This window comes from Suricata suricatta, chromosome 6, assembly GCF_006229205.1.
Source record: "Suricata suricatta isolate VVHF042 chromosome 6, meerkat_22Aug2017_6uvM2_HiC, whole genome shotgun sequence".
Classification (NCBI taxonomy): Eukaryota; Metazoa; Chordata; class Mammalia; order Carnivora; family Herpestidae; genus Suricata; species Suricata suricatta.
The window spans coordinates 141,346,665-141,361,860 of NC_043705.1; the positions used below are offsets into that span (position 1 = coordinate 141,346,665).

The window sequence follows — 15,196 nt, forward strand, 5'->3', positions numbered from 1 at the left end:
GGGGGGGGAGAGAGAGAGGGAAGGAGAGAGAATCTCAAGCAGGCTCCACGCACCATCAGTGCAGAGCTCCACCTGGGGCCCAATGTCATGATCTGTGAGATCATGACCTGAACCGAAACCAAGATTCAGTCGCTTAACCAACCAGTCACCCAGATGCTCCTGGCTTCCTTCATTTTTAATAAAGTTTGTTTTAAAGTATTGGATATTACAGGATTCTTTATCAATATGAATGCTATCAAGAGAATTAATTGCTGATTTTCATTGATGTTAATAGGTTTTAAAAGTAAGTGTTATAGGTAGTTTTAGATGATATATTGTTCAAATATGCACTTTTTTATAGATTATAAATTATATAAGTCAAATAAGTATAAACCCTAGAGGTTCAGGAATTCATCTCTAATTGCTTTTAATAAAATACATTTATTAAAATATTTAACATCTTCCTAACTACACCTTATTAGTAGTTTCTAATATAGCCCATTTTAAATTATTTATCGCACACTTGAAGTTTTATTCGCAAAAACAAACAAACAAAAAACCTTGACTCTGAAATCAGAGACCAAGGAGAAGGTCTCCCAGGGACCAGGGTCCCAGGACACGGCCCATCGGGTTGGGTCCTATGTCTCCTTCTCCCTTTCCCTTCCCAGCTGCACCCCGACAGCCCACGGTGGGGGTTGGGTGGGGGTGAGGACACCGGAAGTTAGCTGGAGGGGGTGCACACAGGGATGGACTCCGCCAGTTCGGCCCGGTGACCCCACTGCTTCTCTTCGCAGGAACGGCGGCTGGACCCCCTGGACCTCGTGGTCCCCCTGCAGCACCAGCTGCGGGATCGGCTTCCAGGTGCGCCAGCGATCGTGCAGCAACCCCACCCCCCGGCACGGGGGCCGGGTGTGCGTGGGCCAGAACCGCGAGGAGAGGTAGGCCCCGCTCCGCCCCCTACATCGCGTCCGCGTGCTTCCTGCCAGGCCGTGGGCCCAGCTTCCTGTGGCTTCGGTCCGGGACGTGGCTGAGCTTGTACGCGGCATCCCTTTCTGTTGAGCCCGGTCGTCTGTTCTTTTCCTGACATCGTTTAATTTCGCTCCAAGCCTCGTGCGGACAGCCTCACTGCCACGCGGGGGCCTGCACAGGGAACTGGCTGAGCAGTCCCCAAGGGAGTGGAGGTGTGGGGACCCTGGACACCTCGGGGCTGGGCTGCCTGGGGACCCAGAAAGAGAGTACGCTGGGGAAAATCTGTTCTTAGAATTCAGCTGGACCCCGTCTCAAAACCTGCAGTTCCTGGTAGGACCTAAGGCGCCCTGGGTCCCAATGGCAGGGGTCAGATGAACAGGGTTTTGCTCAGAACTCAGTCAAGCAGAGGGAGCCGGGTGAGGAGGTATTCAGGCCCTGAGTACACTTACACACTTACAACGTAGCTCCTCTGTGCATCGATCCCCTCTGGAGGCTGCTGTGTAGCCCACAGAACTTCCTTTTCCAGGCTGGACTCCAAGCCTTCAGCTCCTCAGGGAGCTCTCATACAACCAGACATTTGGCTTTGGCTTCATAAAATCTACAGCCAGGATGGTTGACTCTTTCTTGCATATTTAAGGTACATTCTAGTTCATGACTGCTGGGAGGAAATCCACGCAGGTGAATTTCACATCGCTCAGGATTCTTACCCCACCACACTCCTGTAAGCGTGTTGCATTGACCCCTGTGAGACAAAATGGCTTTCGATGCCTTTTAATTAAAATGAAGTGAGGATTGTATCTGGCGAGATGGGTTCACTGTGAGCCTCTTATAAAAAGGCTGTATGCAGTTATTTGCTGTGTGATCAATATTTATACAGACAAAACCAACAGGTTTACTGCACAGATAGGTCCCTGCAAGGTATTTATTACAAAGTTAAAACGACCTGGGAGAATCTTTCCTTTCTGTCTTCACTGTGTGCCGAATTACCAATTAAGATTGCATTCCTTTGGACCCAGAGGACAATGAAAGACGATCTTTACAAAGCAAGGTTCGGCGTTTCTGAAGTAGTCCCGAAACAGTCTTACACATGTCTACCGTTTCCCATCCAACACACTAGTTGGCTAAGTGGGAAGAAAGACCGATTATGGGCGAATTGTCTTCCTACTTTTTCTAACCTTGTAAGATTTAGAATTGGTTGGAAGTTTTAAAATGCTATGCATTGCCACATCATACCCCCTTTCCAGGCAAAGTCACCTTTATCAGTGTGAAACGGCCCCCAAATTCTAGCACCCCTGCCAATCTTGTTCCTGTTGGCGCCTTTCCAAGGCTGAGCACACAGGAAGGAAGATGCTGTCTAGCTCTGTGGCTAACATGTATGCGCGTCCTGTATGCACTTAGTGATTGTTTGGAAAGCTGTGTTTCCAGGGAAGACTGTGCTTGGGGGACTTACCCTTAAAATGTTCCCTTTTTACATTAAAAAAAAAACGCTCCTTTGAGCAAGAGAGATATTTGGTTAATGGAGGATTATTTGAATTTGCATAGTGAGTATGTGGATGGTGAGAACAGGGATTCTCTAAACTTGAACTTCCCTATTGAACAGCCTTTCTTAGGGGCTAATCAAACCATCAAGAGGCTAATGAAATCGAGAAAAACCAGTACATAATGTCTGGTTTTTGGTTTTCACAGGCAAACAGCTCTGAGGTTTATTTGTTGTTGTGTTATGTCCAAGGTCTCTCCACTTGTGTGGTATAAGAGAACACCATCCCTTATACGTATTTGAGAACTAAACTCACAACTCAGGGAGACTCTGGCCTCCATGGGAAGACCCCTGACTAGGCACGTGCAGGGTGATTCCCCTGCACCCCACTGCTCTAAACCCATCCCCCCTAAAGAAGTCCTGAGTGGCCGCAAGTGAATAAATTGATTCCCGTAATTTTTTCTGAAGTACTGGGTAAAGAAAATAATCTACCTTATTTTTTTCTCACACTTTAGAAGGTGTGGCCACTGTTCTTCTTTTCTAAAATTTACTGGAAAATGATGTTCTTGAGTCCCAAGGGCCAAGCGGAAGCCCCAACAAGGATGGAGCAGTGGGCTGATGGTGTGTAAACACTATCAAAATGCAGGTGTCATTTCCCATATTAGTTTCCTCTTCCTGCATAACCATAGCTCCCAAAACTGAGGGTGGCTTAAAACAACACACATCGGTTATTTCACAGTCTTACTGGGTCAGGAGTTTCAGTATGATGTTCCTGGGTTTCCCTGCTCAGCCAGAGCTGTGGTCTCATCCAGGCACTGACCGGGGAAAGAGCTACGTGTAAGATCGGGGGCTTGGTTGTCAGCGTTGAGCCCTGTGTGGACAGTCAGATTGGGAATGTGCTCCCTGCCAGACGAGCTTTCCCAGCACAGTCACTGTCTCCTGGCAGGATGGCGGGATGAGCAGGATGGTTTACATGGGGCGGTTGCAAGGTGACATGCTGTAGCCTACTGGTTAGAAGGAAGTCACAGACCCTGTCGACACTCAACAGGGGACATTACACGGGACATGAATGCTAGGAGGCGAGGATCACTGGGGTCACCTTGGAGTCTCTGCCACAGTCAGCTATATGTCCCTCAGTCATTCATATGCAAACTGTATTTCACCCATTCCCAAGGTCCCCAAAAGTTCTATATCATCAAATTATATCTAAAGATTCCAGAACCTTATTGTTTAAGTCAAGCTCAAATATGAATGAGGCATCCTGCGTGTTGTTCCTGTAATATCAGAGGCAAGATATCTGTGCCATTGGCACGCCCAGTGTGTAATGGGGCAACAGGCGAAAGGCTACAGACATTACTGTTCAAAAGGGAGGAAAATGGAAAGAATAGAACTCACTGCTCCACAGAAACTCTGAAATCCAGCCAGCCATGTGTTGGGAGTTGCTCAATTAAGTTTCAAGACCTGTGCATAATTCTGCACGGTTCCTAGCTCTGCCTTCTGGGCTCTCATCGCTGCTTCCCGAATCATCTTTTCTTTTTCATGAAAGTTAGCATGTGCAGGCGGCTGGGTAGTGTGACCACCCTGTTTCCTGCCAGTAGAATTCTGGACTCCCGTGGTCTCACTTCATGTGCACTTTCTCTGCATGTTTCAGTGTAAGCTGATATTTCTGCAGAAATAAACCTTAAGGTTTATTTCCTTGAGGTTAAATCCTTGTGGATTTCCTTGAGGTTGACTCTCACAAACACATCTCCACCCCCTGATCTTTCTGAGAGAGTCCTTCTCCAGCAGGGGAGCCTCCTGAGAGCTGAGGAACCACACCCTGTGGCCTGCTGGTAATTGAGACCATCTGGGAGGCGCACCCTTGCTCCTGACCCGTGTGCAGCGCCCTGTGTGCAGCCGAAACCACTCTGATCCCTTGGTTTTTCCGAGTTTTAACAGAAGGTTGTATCATTACATCTTGGATTTTTACTCTCTGCCAACCATTCCTGACAGCGCTCAGAAGCTCTTTCTTAATTTTAGCATCGCCATCAGGAGAGACTCAGAATTTCCAAAGTTATCCTGTCCTGGTCACTCTTGTTTGTTATTCCTTCCCTCATTTTTCTTCTTTCCTTCCCACATTTTACCATAAGCCACAAGAAGAAACCAGGCAGCACCCCCGACACTTTGCCTGGAAATTTCCTCGGTTGTGTAATTCACTTCACACTGATGTGTTCCACTTTCCATAGAAACCGCAGCGACAGCCTGGGAAGCTTTCTACCCTGCCTCACAAGGTCCTCCCTTCCCCCGGTTTCCAGTCACAAACTCTTATTTTCCTTCCAATTTTGGTTGTGGTGAAATATATTTAACATGAAATTTGCCATTTAGCCCTTGTTAAAGTGTTCGATTCAGTGGCATTAATTGCATTTACTGTAATGTATAACTATAGTACTATTTCCAAAACTTTTTCGTCACCCAAATAGCGTAACCATTAAGCAGTGACTCCCCATTTTCCCCTCCTCTCATCCCCCGGTAACCTCGAATCTATGTTCTGTCTCTATGAATTTGCCTCTTTGAGATAGTTCATGTAAGTGGACTTCTGTCCTATGTGCACCCTTGTATCTGGCTTATTTCACCTAGCATCATGTTTTCTGACTGTGCGTCAGAACTCCATTCCCTTCGCCAAGCTCCATAATCCCCGGCTGTATGGCAGTATCATACTGTGTTTATCTCTTTACCCATCAATTACCAAGTGGGTTATTTCCACATTTTGGCTACTGCAAATAATGCTGTAGTGGATACTAGCGTGTGCATCTCTGTTCAAATCTGTTTCAGTGCTTTTGTGTATAACCTGAAAGTGGAGTGTTTTGGTCATATGGTAATTCTACTTAGTTTTTTGAGGGGTTATCTTCCACAGTAAGAAGGGGAAGGCCTCACCTCGTATATCCCCACCAACAGAGTGTGAGGGTTCCAGGTTCTCCACACCACGGCCTGCCTTCGGTACTTCCTTCCTTTCTTTCTTTCTTTCTTTTTCTTTCGTGATGGCCATCCTAGTAGGCATAAAGTAATTATCTCACTGTGCTTTTTTTTTTTTGATAATAGTTTATTGTCAAATTGGTTTCCATTGATTCACATTTCCCCAAGGACTAACGACATCGACCATCTCCTCCTGTGCTTATTCACCATTTGTCTACTCTTTTGGAAATGTCTGTAAATGTCCTTTGCCCATGTGCTAATTGGGTTGGCTTTGTTGCTGCGTTTTAGTTCTCTGTCCTGTTTTCTTTCTAAAGCCTCACTGACAGCATCCTCAAAGTCTCTACATGTTCTTCAAAATTCTCCTGGCTTCTATTCATTCCCTGGTCCTAAAGCCACGGTCATATTTTCATGTGTTTTCTACAGTAGCACTGCATATCTGGGTATGAAAATCTGTGTAGGGGTCATTACATAACAATGTTAGCACTCACGCAGTGCCCGAAGCACTCTGTTTATTGTCTCACAGTTTCTGGGTTTGTAACCTGGACACCGTTGACATGGGTCCTTCACTTCAGGATCTCATGAGGCTGCAATATGGCGTGGACCATGGCTGTGGTCTCATCTGAGGCTTGACTAAAGAAGGTGTGCTTCCCAAATCCCATGGTTGTTGGCAGCATTCCGTCCCTTGGAGAATGTGAGCCAGGAGCTCCCGGAATACCTAGCCATCTAAGCCATTCAGGCCCGACCACTTAAGTCCGCAAAGCAGGGTGGGTGAGTTTTCTTGAAAAAGTGACATTGCAGTCTTATGTTACTCAGTTACAGTGTTTTGCCATATTCGGTTAATCACCGCCCAACCTACACACTACACACACACACACACACACACACACACACACACACACACACACATACAGACGTACAAACACACACTCACACTAAGTGGGAATAAATCACGCAAGCCATGGAGACCACATTAGAGTCTGCCCTACTGCATTATCAAAATTAAGAATCCCAGGAACCAATGGGAGAGTATTATATGATTTTTATTATTTGATTTTTTATCATAAGATTTTTTAATCATATTTGTCTTTGTCTCCATTGGTGTGTTTGCTTAGTCCTGTGGTGAGCCAAAGTGCTGTTCCTTTACAGGTCATTCCTCTCCTCTAGTGGGTTCTCTTGGCTGTCTCCTGGAGTAAAAATTAATAGTATGGGGGCAATGTATGTGTAATTTCTCTTGTGCCAAAAGATTTGATTATTCCAGTATGGCCCAATGAAGGGATGGTCACTTAGAGTGAGGCAAGGAAAACATGATTCTGATAGGATTCTGACTGGTTCAGGCTGTCAGAGTTCAGTGAGAAACTAGCACAGACCAAACCAGAACAGAATGCACTTGTAGCATGAAGAGGTATGACAAGAAACAACACAGTGCTGAGAATCTATGTGGGGCTATGAAAGGTAATTCTTTTCACAGGGACTAGGTCTGTGGACAAATTGATAATTTATAGAGAAGTACTGATGGGTTATTAATTCAGTTTTAAATGCAAAATGGGAATGAGCAGTCATGGGCAAAATTAAAATCTTAATTTTCAATGCATTATGAAATGCATCTGTGACTTTCACTGCTTTCAGATACTAGAGATCCAGGGGAGCCAGTAAAACTCCAAAAATGTTCAGCTGCTCTGTGGCAAAAGCTAGCTTTAGGTAGAAGACTAGAGAAATTAGGAACCACTGGCTGGTCCATTGTGTAGATATTTTATCCATAAATTAATAAAAATTTTTGAACAAGTAGAGTCTTGTCGAAGTAACTAAATTCTGATCGCCATTATTATTTGTGAGCAGGAAAGACACTGGGCACCCAGTCAGTGGTTTAACAAGAGTCACTTCTGTCTGGAGCATGTGTTAGTTGGGGTGGGGGTCAGACCGCCTCCCCTCAAGGGGGTTAGAAGGACCCTACTTCCTTGAAGTTGCAGAGAATCCAGTGCTTGGGGCTTGTAAGGGCTTTGCCTCTGAGGAGGCTCCCTTCAGGTGGATTTGTGAGTGAAAACCCAGACATAGAGGGACAGAGCTGTCTAGCTTAGCAATTGTGATTTCCCTTCTGATCTCCCTTGCAGAGGGTGACATAGTCACATATCCTGGTGTAGCTATTTCCTCAGGACTGTCGTAACAAGAGAAAGAGAGAAGAATGGAAGGCACATGGTAGACAACTTTAAAATCTAGCCAAATATAGCATGTGTTGACTCTGGTTGGAAGTTCTGTGCTACATAGAGTTTTCAGGCTCTTCTGCAGTAGATCTTCAGCTCTGCTAACGTGCTGAGTGTTTCAGAGGTGGCCTGTTCTAGGCAAACATGAGGAAGTATTTGCGTGCTCTGATGTATTTCGCTAGAGGGAAATGGTAGCTCCCTTGCTGTGCTTTTTATTAAAAGTCAAGTGTTTTATAAGCATCTTTAGCAAGGTTTTCCTTTGCTCTCCCTATTCTTTTATTGCTTGTTTTATGTTTGAAAGCTAAAATGAGGGTAAGGAGCCCAGGTAGTCCATACCTTTTTAATGCCAGTGAATTGGCTTGGAAATGGGAGGTGGAATTCTACTTCTCTATCTATGCACAGTGAGAGAAGGTACCCCTGGCTATTTTGAATCAAGGGTGGGGAGTTCTGATGTTCTGAGTTTTCCTTCCTTCCAAATGTGTTCTTGAATGGCTCCCCACTCCTGGAACATTGCATGTACAAACAGTTATGGTAATGATCACTGAGTAGCCAGGATGTTCCACTTACTGCAAGTCTGCGCGTTTGCACATGCTTCCTAAGGTCAAATTCTTTCAGTCCATTGTATCCTCGATTTTGTTTTGGTTCTCCTGCCTGGAGGTCATGCGCTTATACTTAGAAGATTCCTTTCCTTTCTCCCCTACACACAAGAGCGTCCATGGCCTTGGAAGAGGGAAACCTAATGAAAATTGAGAAGATGAGAAAGAGTGAGGACTATTCAGTTCCATTGACTACTCTTCTATGTGAACCTTTAGAGAAACTAAGGCTTGTGCCTTATTGGTTCTCTCCTTCAGAGGCTTCTCCTGCCATGACGTATCAGCTCTCTCTGGCCGGAAGCATGGCTCCCATGTTCCCCCAAATGAGAGGCTGACACGTGATGGTCCTGTCTGTCTGCTTGTTGTTCTCTGCACTCACACAGCTGCCACGCCTTCATCCCACTATATCAAGCCCAAGTTTGCTCCATCCCTTTCTGTTTCCACTGTCATCTTGTTTGTCCAGCTTGGAACATCTATTCCTTGCGTTGTTGCAATCCAGACTTCTCCTGGTTGACATTTGCTCTTCCTGCTCCTCCTGCTGGTGGGCTCCTTGGAGATGGGACCCCACACTCACACATGGAGATCTCCTTAAATCTCAGGGAGCTCCAGACCGCCAATGGGATGAGACACCAACTCCTGTAGACCAGTCTTCACCCTCTAACTCTGAACTTTTTTGATTCCTTGTAAGTAAATTTCAAGTTCTTCCTCCCCACCCATGAAGGTAGGTGCTGCTACTTCCTGTCACCTTCTTCTGTCATCTTCTCCCCAGTGACCATTCTTATTTAACTCTTCCCATTTCTATATTCTGTTCTTTCCCAGGATGTCAGCCATTGCCCACTTTGCCTCATCCTGTGGACTCTCATTCGCTTGGCCCGGCTTTTACCTTTCATCTGTGCCTGCCTCTGGCGCTTTACATTCTCCATAGAGTTCTCCTGGTTTGGTGGAAAACCAGTTGAATGTTGTCAATATTTGCTGTCAGGAAACTACACTCCCCAAATGACTCTTCCTGGTTTCTGGAAACCAGCTGCAATTTGTCCTTATTTTCTACTCATGAGACAGTATTTTCTATTGTGGCCTGTGTCCATTTCCCTGTATTCATCTTGGGTTGTAAACACCTGTCCTGTGGAAACACTCTTTGTAATGCCCTCTGCGTAGTGTCCTGCAGGATTAAGCATGTGTTAGTAATGATGGCATCACAGGTGACTAAACCTCACAGGTAGGAGTCTGTGCCTTGCATCTGAATCCAGATGGGATGGGGAGAGAGGGGTCAGAAAAGGGCTTGCAGGTTACTGTCCTCTAGAAGCCAAATTTCTGCTCAGTAGATGGAGTACTGAATTGAAATAGTCTTTTAAATTGCCAGCTTTGTGTGTCATGAGTTTGACTATGTTTAAGGCAGTCCCTTCCTCCCTGGAGGCTGTAACCTGGAGAATGCCAGGCCATTTCCTTGTTTCGCGTTTGTTTCCCTCCCCCCATCACTTTGCTTCATTTCATTTGTATCATTAAGGATTGATGAGAAATTTGACTCAGCTAAAGCTAAAGAAGGCCTCGTGTCGTTGGCTAATAATTGACAATATGAATGTATATGTGAAGTATGGAATATGTAAACAGGATCGGTATTTGTAAATAGTATTTTGGTTATTCTGGGGTAAATCATGGTTTTTTCCAGTTAGGTGTTCTGACGTCATTTTGAGAGTCTACAAATAAATTTAAAAATGTAATGACCTAAGTCATGTAGGTAATGAGATCTCATGCTAAAATCAGGCTTTCACTTTCCTTTAACTTATATTAATAGGATTAGGAAGGAGCCTTACTTGATTCCAGAATGAGAACTGAATTCCACACGCAGTTGCTGACTTTGTATCCGTAGCCTACTTTATCTCTCAGTATTTGTGTGTAGAAGATAAATGCACTACCTAGATATTTTCTATGTGTTCTCATTCTTGGGGTGTCTATTTGAAGGGTTTTGTTTTGTTTGTTTTTCCTTCATTGGCTGCCCAGGAAGGTCCATCCTGCGTTGTGAGTTTAGCATCTTCTTCATTGTCCCCCGTGCATCCCATTGTCTGTGCGCACGGCATGGCCAGCACCACGGCTGCCCCCTTGACTGCGCAGCCTCTCCGCACACAAAACGCGCCCCCCGCGGAGCATGCCCGTGTGTCCCACGTCCCGGTGCAGGGACGGACAGTGGACAGACCTGTGGCTTCAGGTTGCACTGACCGTTTCCCTTTTCCTCCTGGTTTCCCCACCACAGATACTGCAACGAGCATTTGCTGTGCCCCCCGCACATGTTCTGGACAGGCTGGGGCCCCTGGGAACGGTGCACGGCCCAGTGCGGGGGTGGCATCCAAGCTCGCCGCAGGACCTGCGAGAACGGACCTGACTGCGCAGGCTGTAACGTGGTGAGTACAGTCCCCGTCATTCCCGCCCCCGACGGAGAGCCGGGAGTCTGGAGCCGGCATTCGCCAGGTGCTCTGCACACCGTGATACACGGCAAACAGGTGCTCTGCAAACTACAAGCTCTGTAACCATCCTGTCTAGACACTGGATGCCTTGGACACATTTCATATTCTGCAGGTACAACATACTCTCACACACCGGAGAGTCTGCAAACTTTAGATTTTCAACAGACACCAGATGCTCTGCAAACATTAAGTGCTCTGCAAACACAGCATGCTCAGGCATGTACTCGGTGCTGTGAATGATGTTACGTTTCTCTGGTGAAGGAGGATGTTTGGAGGAAATACTGGAAGCTCACAGTAGCTGGGAGGCTTCCCGAATTAGAAATTCACTTATGGAACGAGCTGCCCCAGGGGTTGTCAGTTCTGATATCTGAGCTGTGACCAAAGCTTCTGTCTGCTCAACTCTGGCCCCTATGTTTGGTTGGGGAAAGTGGCGTAAGGTCTCCACACCAACATCTAGAACGCAGGATGAACCTGAGACACTCGAGGGTGGGGAAACTGTGCAGCTGTTGTCAGAGCACAGTGGCGCCAATTCAGGGTGAATAAAAGTCAGCCTATGGTTGTGATTTTCTTCTGCCTTTGGCCATGTTTGCTTTAAAACTCTAAATTCTCAAATAAAATTCCACCTATGTAGGCACCTTTCCCAAGGCCTGCTGTTGCTCGTCTTGCAGCATCTGTGGGAATGACTGAGTGCTCAGGGCCGCTGGCCTCCGCTTCATCTGCCCTCCTCCTGGGACCAGCACCACAGAGCACACATGGTGGGATGGGGGGCAGGGGGGAGGTTCTGGGGGAGAAGTTCACCAGAAGCTCTGGTTTGGCCAATCTTTCCAGTTGTTCTTTGCCTTGCTTTCCTAACCTTGGTTTGTGAGGCTGAGTGATGTTGTTTTGTGCTGTAGTACAGCTTGTTTTGTGACACGCAGAAATCCCACGCCACAGATGGCCTCGGAAGGTCAGGGAGAGGAAGAGGGGAGGGGCATCTGGTCACATATGCCCAAGCCAGGGAGGCTCCTGCTATTGGGATTTGCAATCAGACGCCTTTCCCTGCGCACCAGCAAATACCGCAGAAGCTTTGATAAAAGCAGTTATGATTCTAGAAGCACTTCTTTCCTGGGTCTCCCGAACTCAGCTTTGGCCAGGAAGCATCTTAGTGCCAGTTTAGAATGATACATTTATTGGTATTTCAAATGTGAAAGTTAAAATTATTTACTAAAAGGTCATAGGTAAATCTGTGAACATTCACTCATCTTCGGAAAACAATTCAAATGAGGTATCTTTATTCTGTGCTAAAGTACATCATTTCCTGTTTCTGGTGCCTCAGCATCTGAGGCCACGAGCTCCACTCACGTATCAAGGTCTGTCTCATCAGCTGGGAAACCACAGGGGTGTATGGCCTGGAGTCGATCTTGCCCTTTACGTTCCAGAACTTTTCAATACAATGAGCTCAGTAAACATTTCAAGTCATTTATTTTCTTATTGCAAATTGACTTCAATAATCACATTTATAAAGAGTTTAAGCAGAATGCCTGGGTGGCTCAGTTGGTTGAGCGTCTGACTTTGGCTCAGGTCATGATCTCATGGCTCATGAGTTCAAGCCCTGAGTCGGGCTCTGTGCTGACAGCTGAGCCTGGAGCCTGCTTCTGATTCTGTGTCTCCTTCTCTTTCAGCCCCTCCCCTGCTCACTCTCTGTCTCTCTCTCTGTCTCTCTCTCTCTCTCTCTCAAAAAATAAACATTAAAGAATTATAGAGAGTTTAAGGAAAGAAAGAATTATATTAAGGAAAGTGTAGGAAACTTCCTGTGTAGTCACTGGAATGTGTTTGTGTGTGATACATCTGATTATTAATGTAAAAACTGAGTGTCTTCCTAAAGTGTTCATGCGTTTATTGCTTTGTGTGCAAACTTACAGAATTATGGTTTATGAAACAAATATAGCATCAGTTTTCAAGTCCAGAAAAATGCCATGTGTGTCTCCAATGGGCCTGATGTCAGTTCTTACGTATTTTTGGTTTGGGGGTACTTCTGTTATTGTTTGTTTTTCCTTTGTGGCCGTGTCCTTCCAGGACAACGTCACTGTGGCACAGTGGAGCAACCTCCTCTTTTATGACAGAAGCACAAGGTTTATTTTTCTTCTCCTGTGGCTTTTTCCACCTACCCAGTTCTCAACACTTCGAAAGCAGGAATGCCAGCCCTTGCCAACTGAGAAACATAGGCAAGATTGCAGAGGTTTCCGTTTTGTTGGATTGCTTAGAAAATGCATCCCCTCAGTGCAATCCCTAAGACATTTATTTGAAAGTGATCATCACTTAAAGTAACATGTTGAGCTTATTCTTGGTACCATGTATAAATCTTGAGCCACAGAGTATTTTCAATTTTTTATGGGGGTCTTTTATAAAATAATAGCAGTTACACACAGTTATCTTTTATTTTTTTTGAGAACAAGCAAAGGTAATTTATTCAAAACTTGCTAGAGCAAGGAAGTCAGCTATCATCACCTGAGTTCTGGCAGACTTGCAGGCAGGCAGGGAGTGGGAAAGCCTTACTGTGGAAGGAAGGGAAGGCGTCAGGTATGCTCTGAGTGGAAGCTATTGGCATGGTGAAGTTGTAGCAGGCTAACTAGAAGCAGAACATTTGATGTGATTGGTCAGGGGTCATATTTGGCTTTCTCTGGTTGGTCCTAAGTTGGAAGCAGAGATAAGAATTAGGGAAGCTGTCAGTTATTGACTAAGTCTTGGCCATTTTGGACCGATTGGAACAGAGTGACTGTTTATTTTCCTGAATTGCTACTAGAGATAGTGGTCAAATCATTTTCTTATTTATAGTTCATTTATTTATTTTGAGGGGGAAAGAGAGAGAGAGAGAAAGAGAAAGTATGAACAGGGGAGGGGCAGAGAGAGAGGAAGAGAGAGAATCCCAAGCAGGCTCCATGCTGACAGTGAGGAACCCCACGTGGGGCTCAGTCCCACGAACTGTGAGATCATGAGCTGAAATCAAGAGTTGGAGACTCAACAGTCTGAGCCACCTAGGTGCCATGATAACATTTTGATTTTGTAGCTAAGAAGTTGATTATCCTCTTGCCAGTATCTAGCTGGATGACAAGTCAGATGACATTCATGAATCTCAGTCTCCATCTACAAGAAAGGGACACCAGTGCCTCTCCCAGGGGGCACTGTGTCAAAGGCAGTGATGCCGTGGGCGGTTCTGGTAGACACTAGATCCCTTCAGTGTGAGCCCTCCTCACTCTCATTTCTGTATTGTTATTCCTGGACTCCTGCAGCCCCACCCAGCAGAGGCTTACGAGAAAGAATGGTATGCTCATGAAACATTATTTACACAGCAAAGGACACGTCTGTGGAAATCAGCAGAACTTGAATCTCCTGAGTTCTATAGCAATTTATGGGAAAAGAGTTGATTTCAAGTTCAAGTATGAAAAAGACATAAAGACTTGAGAATTTTTTCTTGCTCTACCATGTTACAATTGATATATTTTGAAAAGAAATCCCAGTGTCCCCTGTGCAATTCATATGTTCTTGTCTTTGAAGAAAGCTCCAAGCCCTTATTTACATCCCAATAAAAAGTGTACTTGGGACAGTCCAGGGCCCCCTTTGACAGTTCTTAGCTTTTTCCTTGAAACCCTGCTCTTAAAACTCCAAATGTTGACATTTCTTCAAGATCTTGATTTCAGTCCTTTTGGATAAACGTGCAGAAATGGGCTTCCTGGATCAAATAGTCGTTCCACTTCTAACTTTCTGAGGGACCTCCATCCTGTTTTCTGTAGCAGCTGCACCAGTTTGCATTCCCCCACAGGGGTTCAGATCCTTCCATATTCAACAGAATTGAAGTCAGGAACTTGAAGAGATATGTGCACTCAGTGCATGACTATTCCCAGCCAAGTGTGGAAACAGTCTAAACGTCCATTGACAGATGAGCAGATAAAGAAAATGTTCATATGATAGAACGCTACCCAGCCTTTTAAAAGGAGGAAATTCCACAGTATGCAAAACATGGACGAACCTTGAGGACATCATGCTACGTGACTGCTCCTGGGCAGTCATGGGAAGAAAAGTACTGCATGGGTACACTTATGTGAGGTCTCTAAAATAAGAATCAGAGAGCAGAATCATGGTGGAGTCAAGGAGCTTCCCAGGAGCTAGGGCAGGGAGAGGGAAATGGGACATTCCTAACCAGTGAGCATAAAGTTTCAGTTAAGTGAGATGAGCATGTTCTAGATGTTTGCCCTAAAACGTTGTTCCCACAGGAGTGAACACTTACCATTTTGGGGGTAGACTCCATGTTCAGCGTTTTCACCATGACAAAGTAAAATAGAATGAAATAATTTTAAAAAATAAGATTCAGGGCAAAAATTACCAAATGTTGAAGGCTTGGTGGCCATTGAGCCTTGGGTGGTTGGGGAGCTGATTGACAGGCAGGGAGTGGGCACCCACGTCAGGTGCAGCCACGTAACTGTGTGAAGCGGAGGCTCACCACTACCTTCCTCTGTGCGGTTGATGGGAGGTTGGCTGGTGCTCAAGCTCCCGGGGCCCTGAAGTCACTGATTCTGTGACCCTGGTATCTCT

General features: G+C 45.6%; 1 protein-coding gene across 1 annotated transcript in view; it reads left to right on the forward strand.

Moving 5' to 3' along the window:
- The window catches only part of SEMA5A (semaphorin 5A), a 364,913-nt gene that overhangs the window by 283,962 nt on the left and 65,755 nt on the right, over positions 1-15,196 (forward strand). The window contains exons 14-15 of the mRNA XM_029941086.1: positions 774-917; positions 10,417-10,564. Coding sequence (XP_029796946.1) covers positions 774-917; positions 10,417-10,564 — 292 coding nt within the window. The remainder of the gene's footprint in view (positions 1-773; positions 918-10,416; positions 10,565-15,196) is intronic.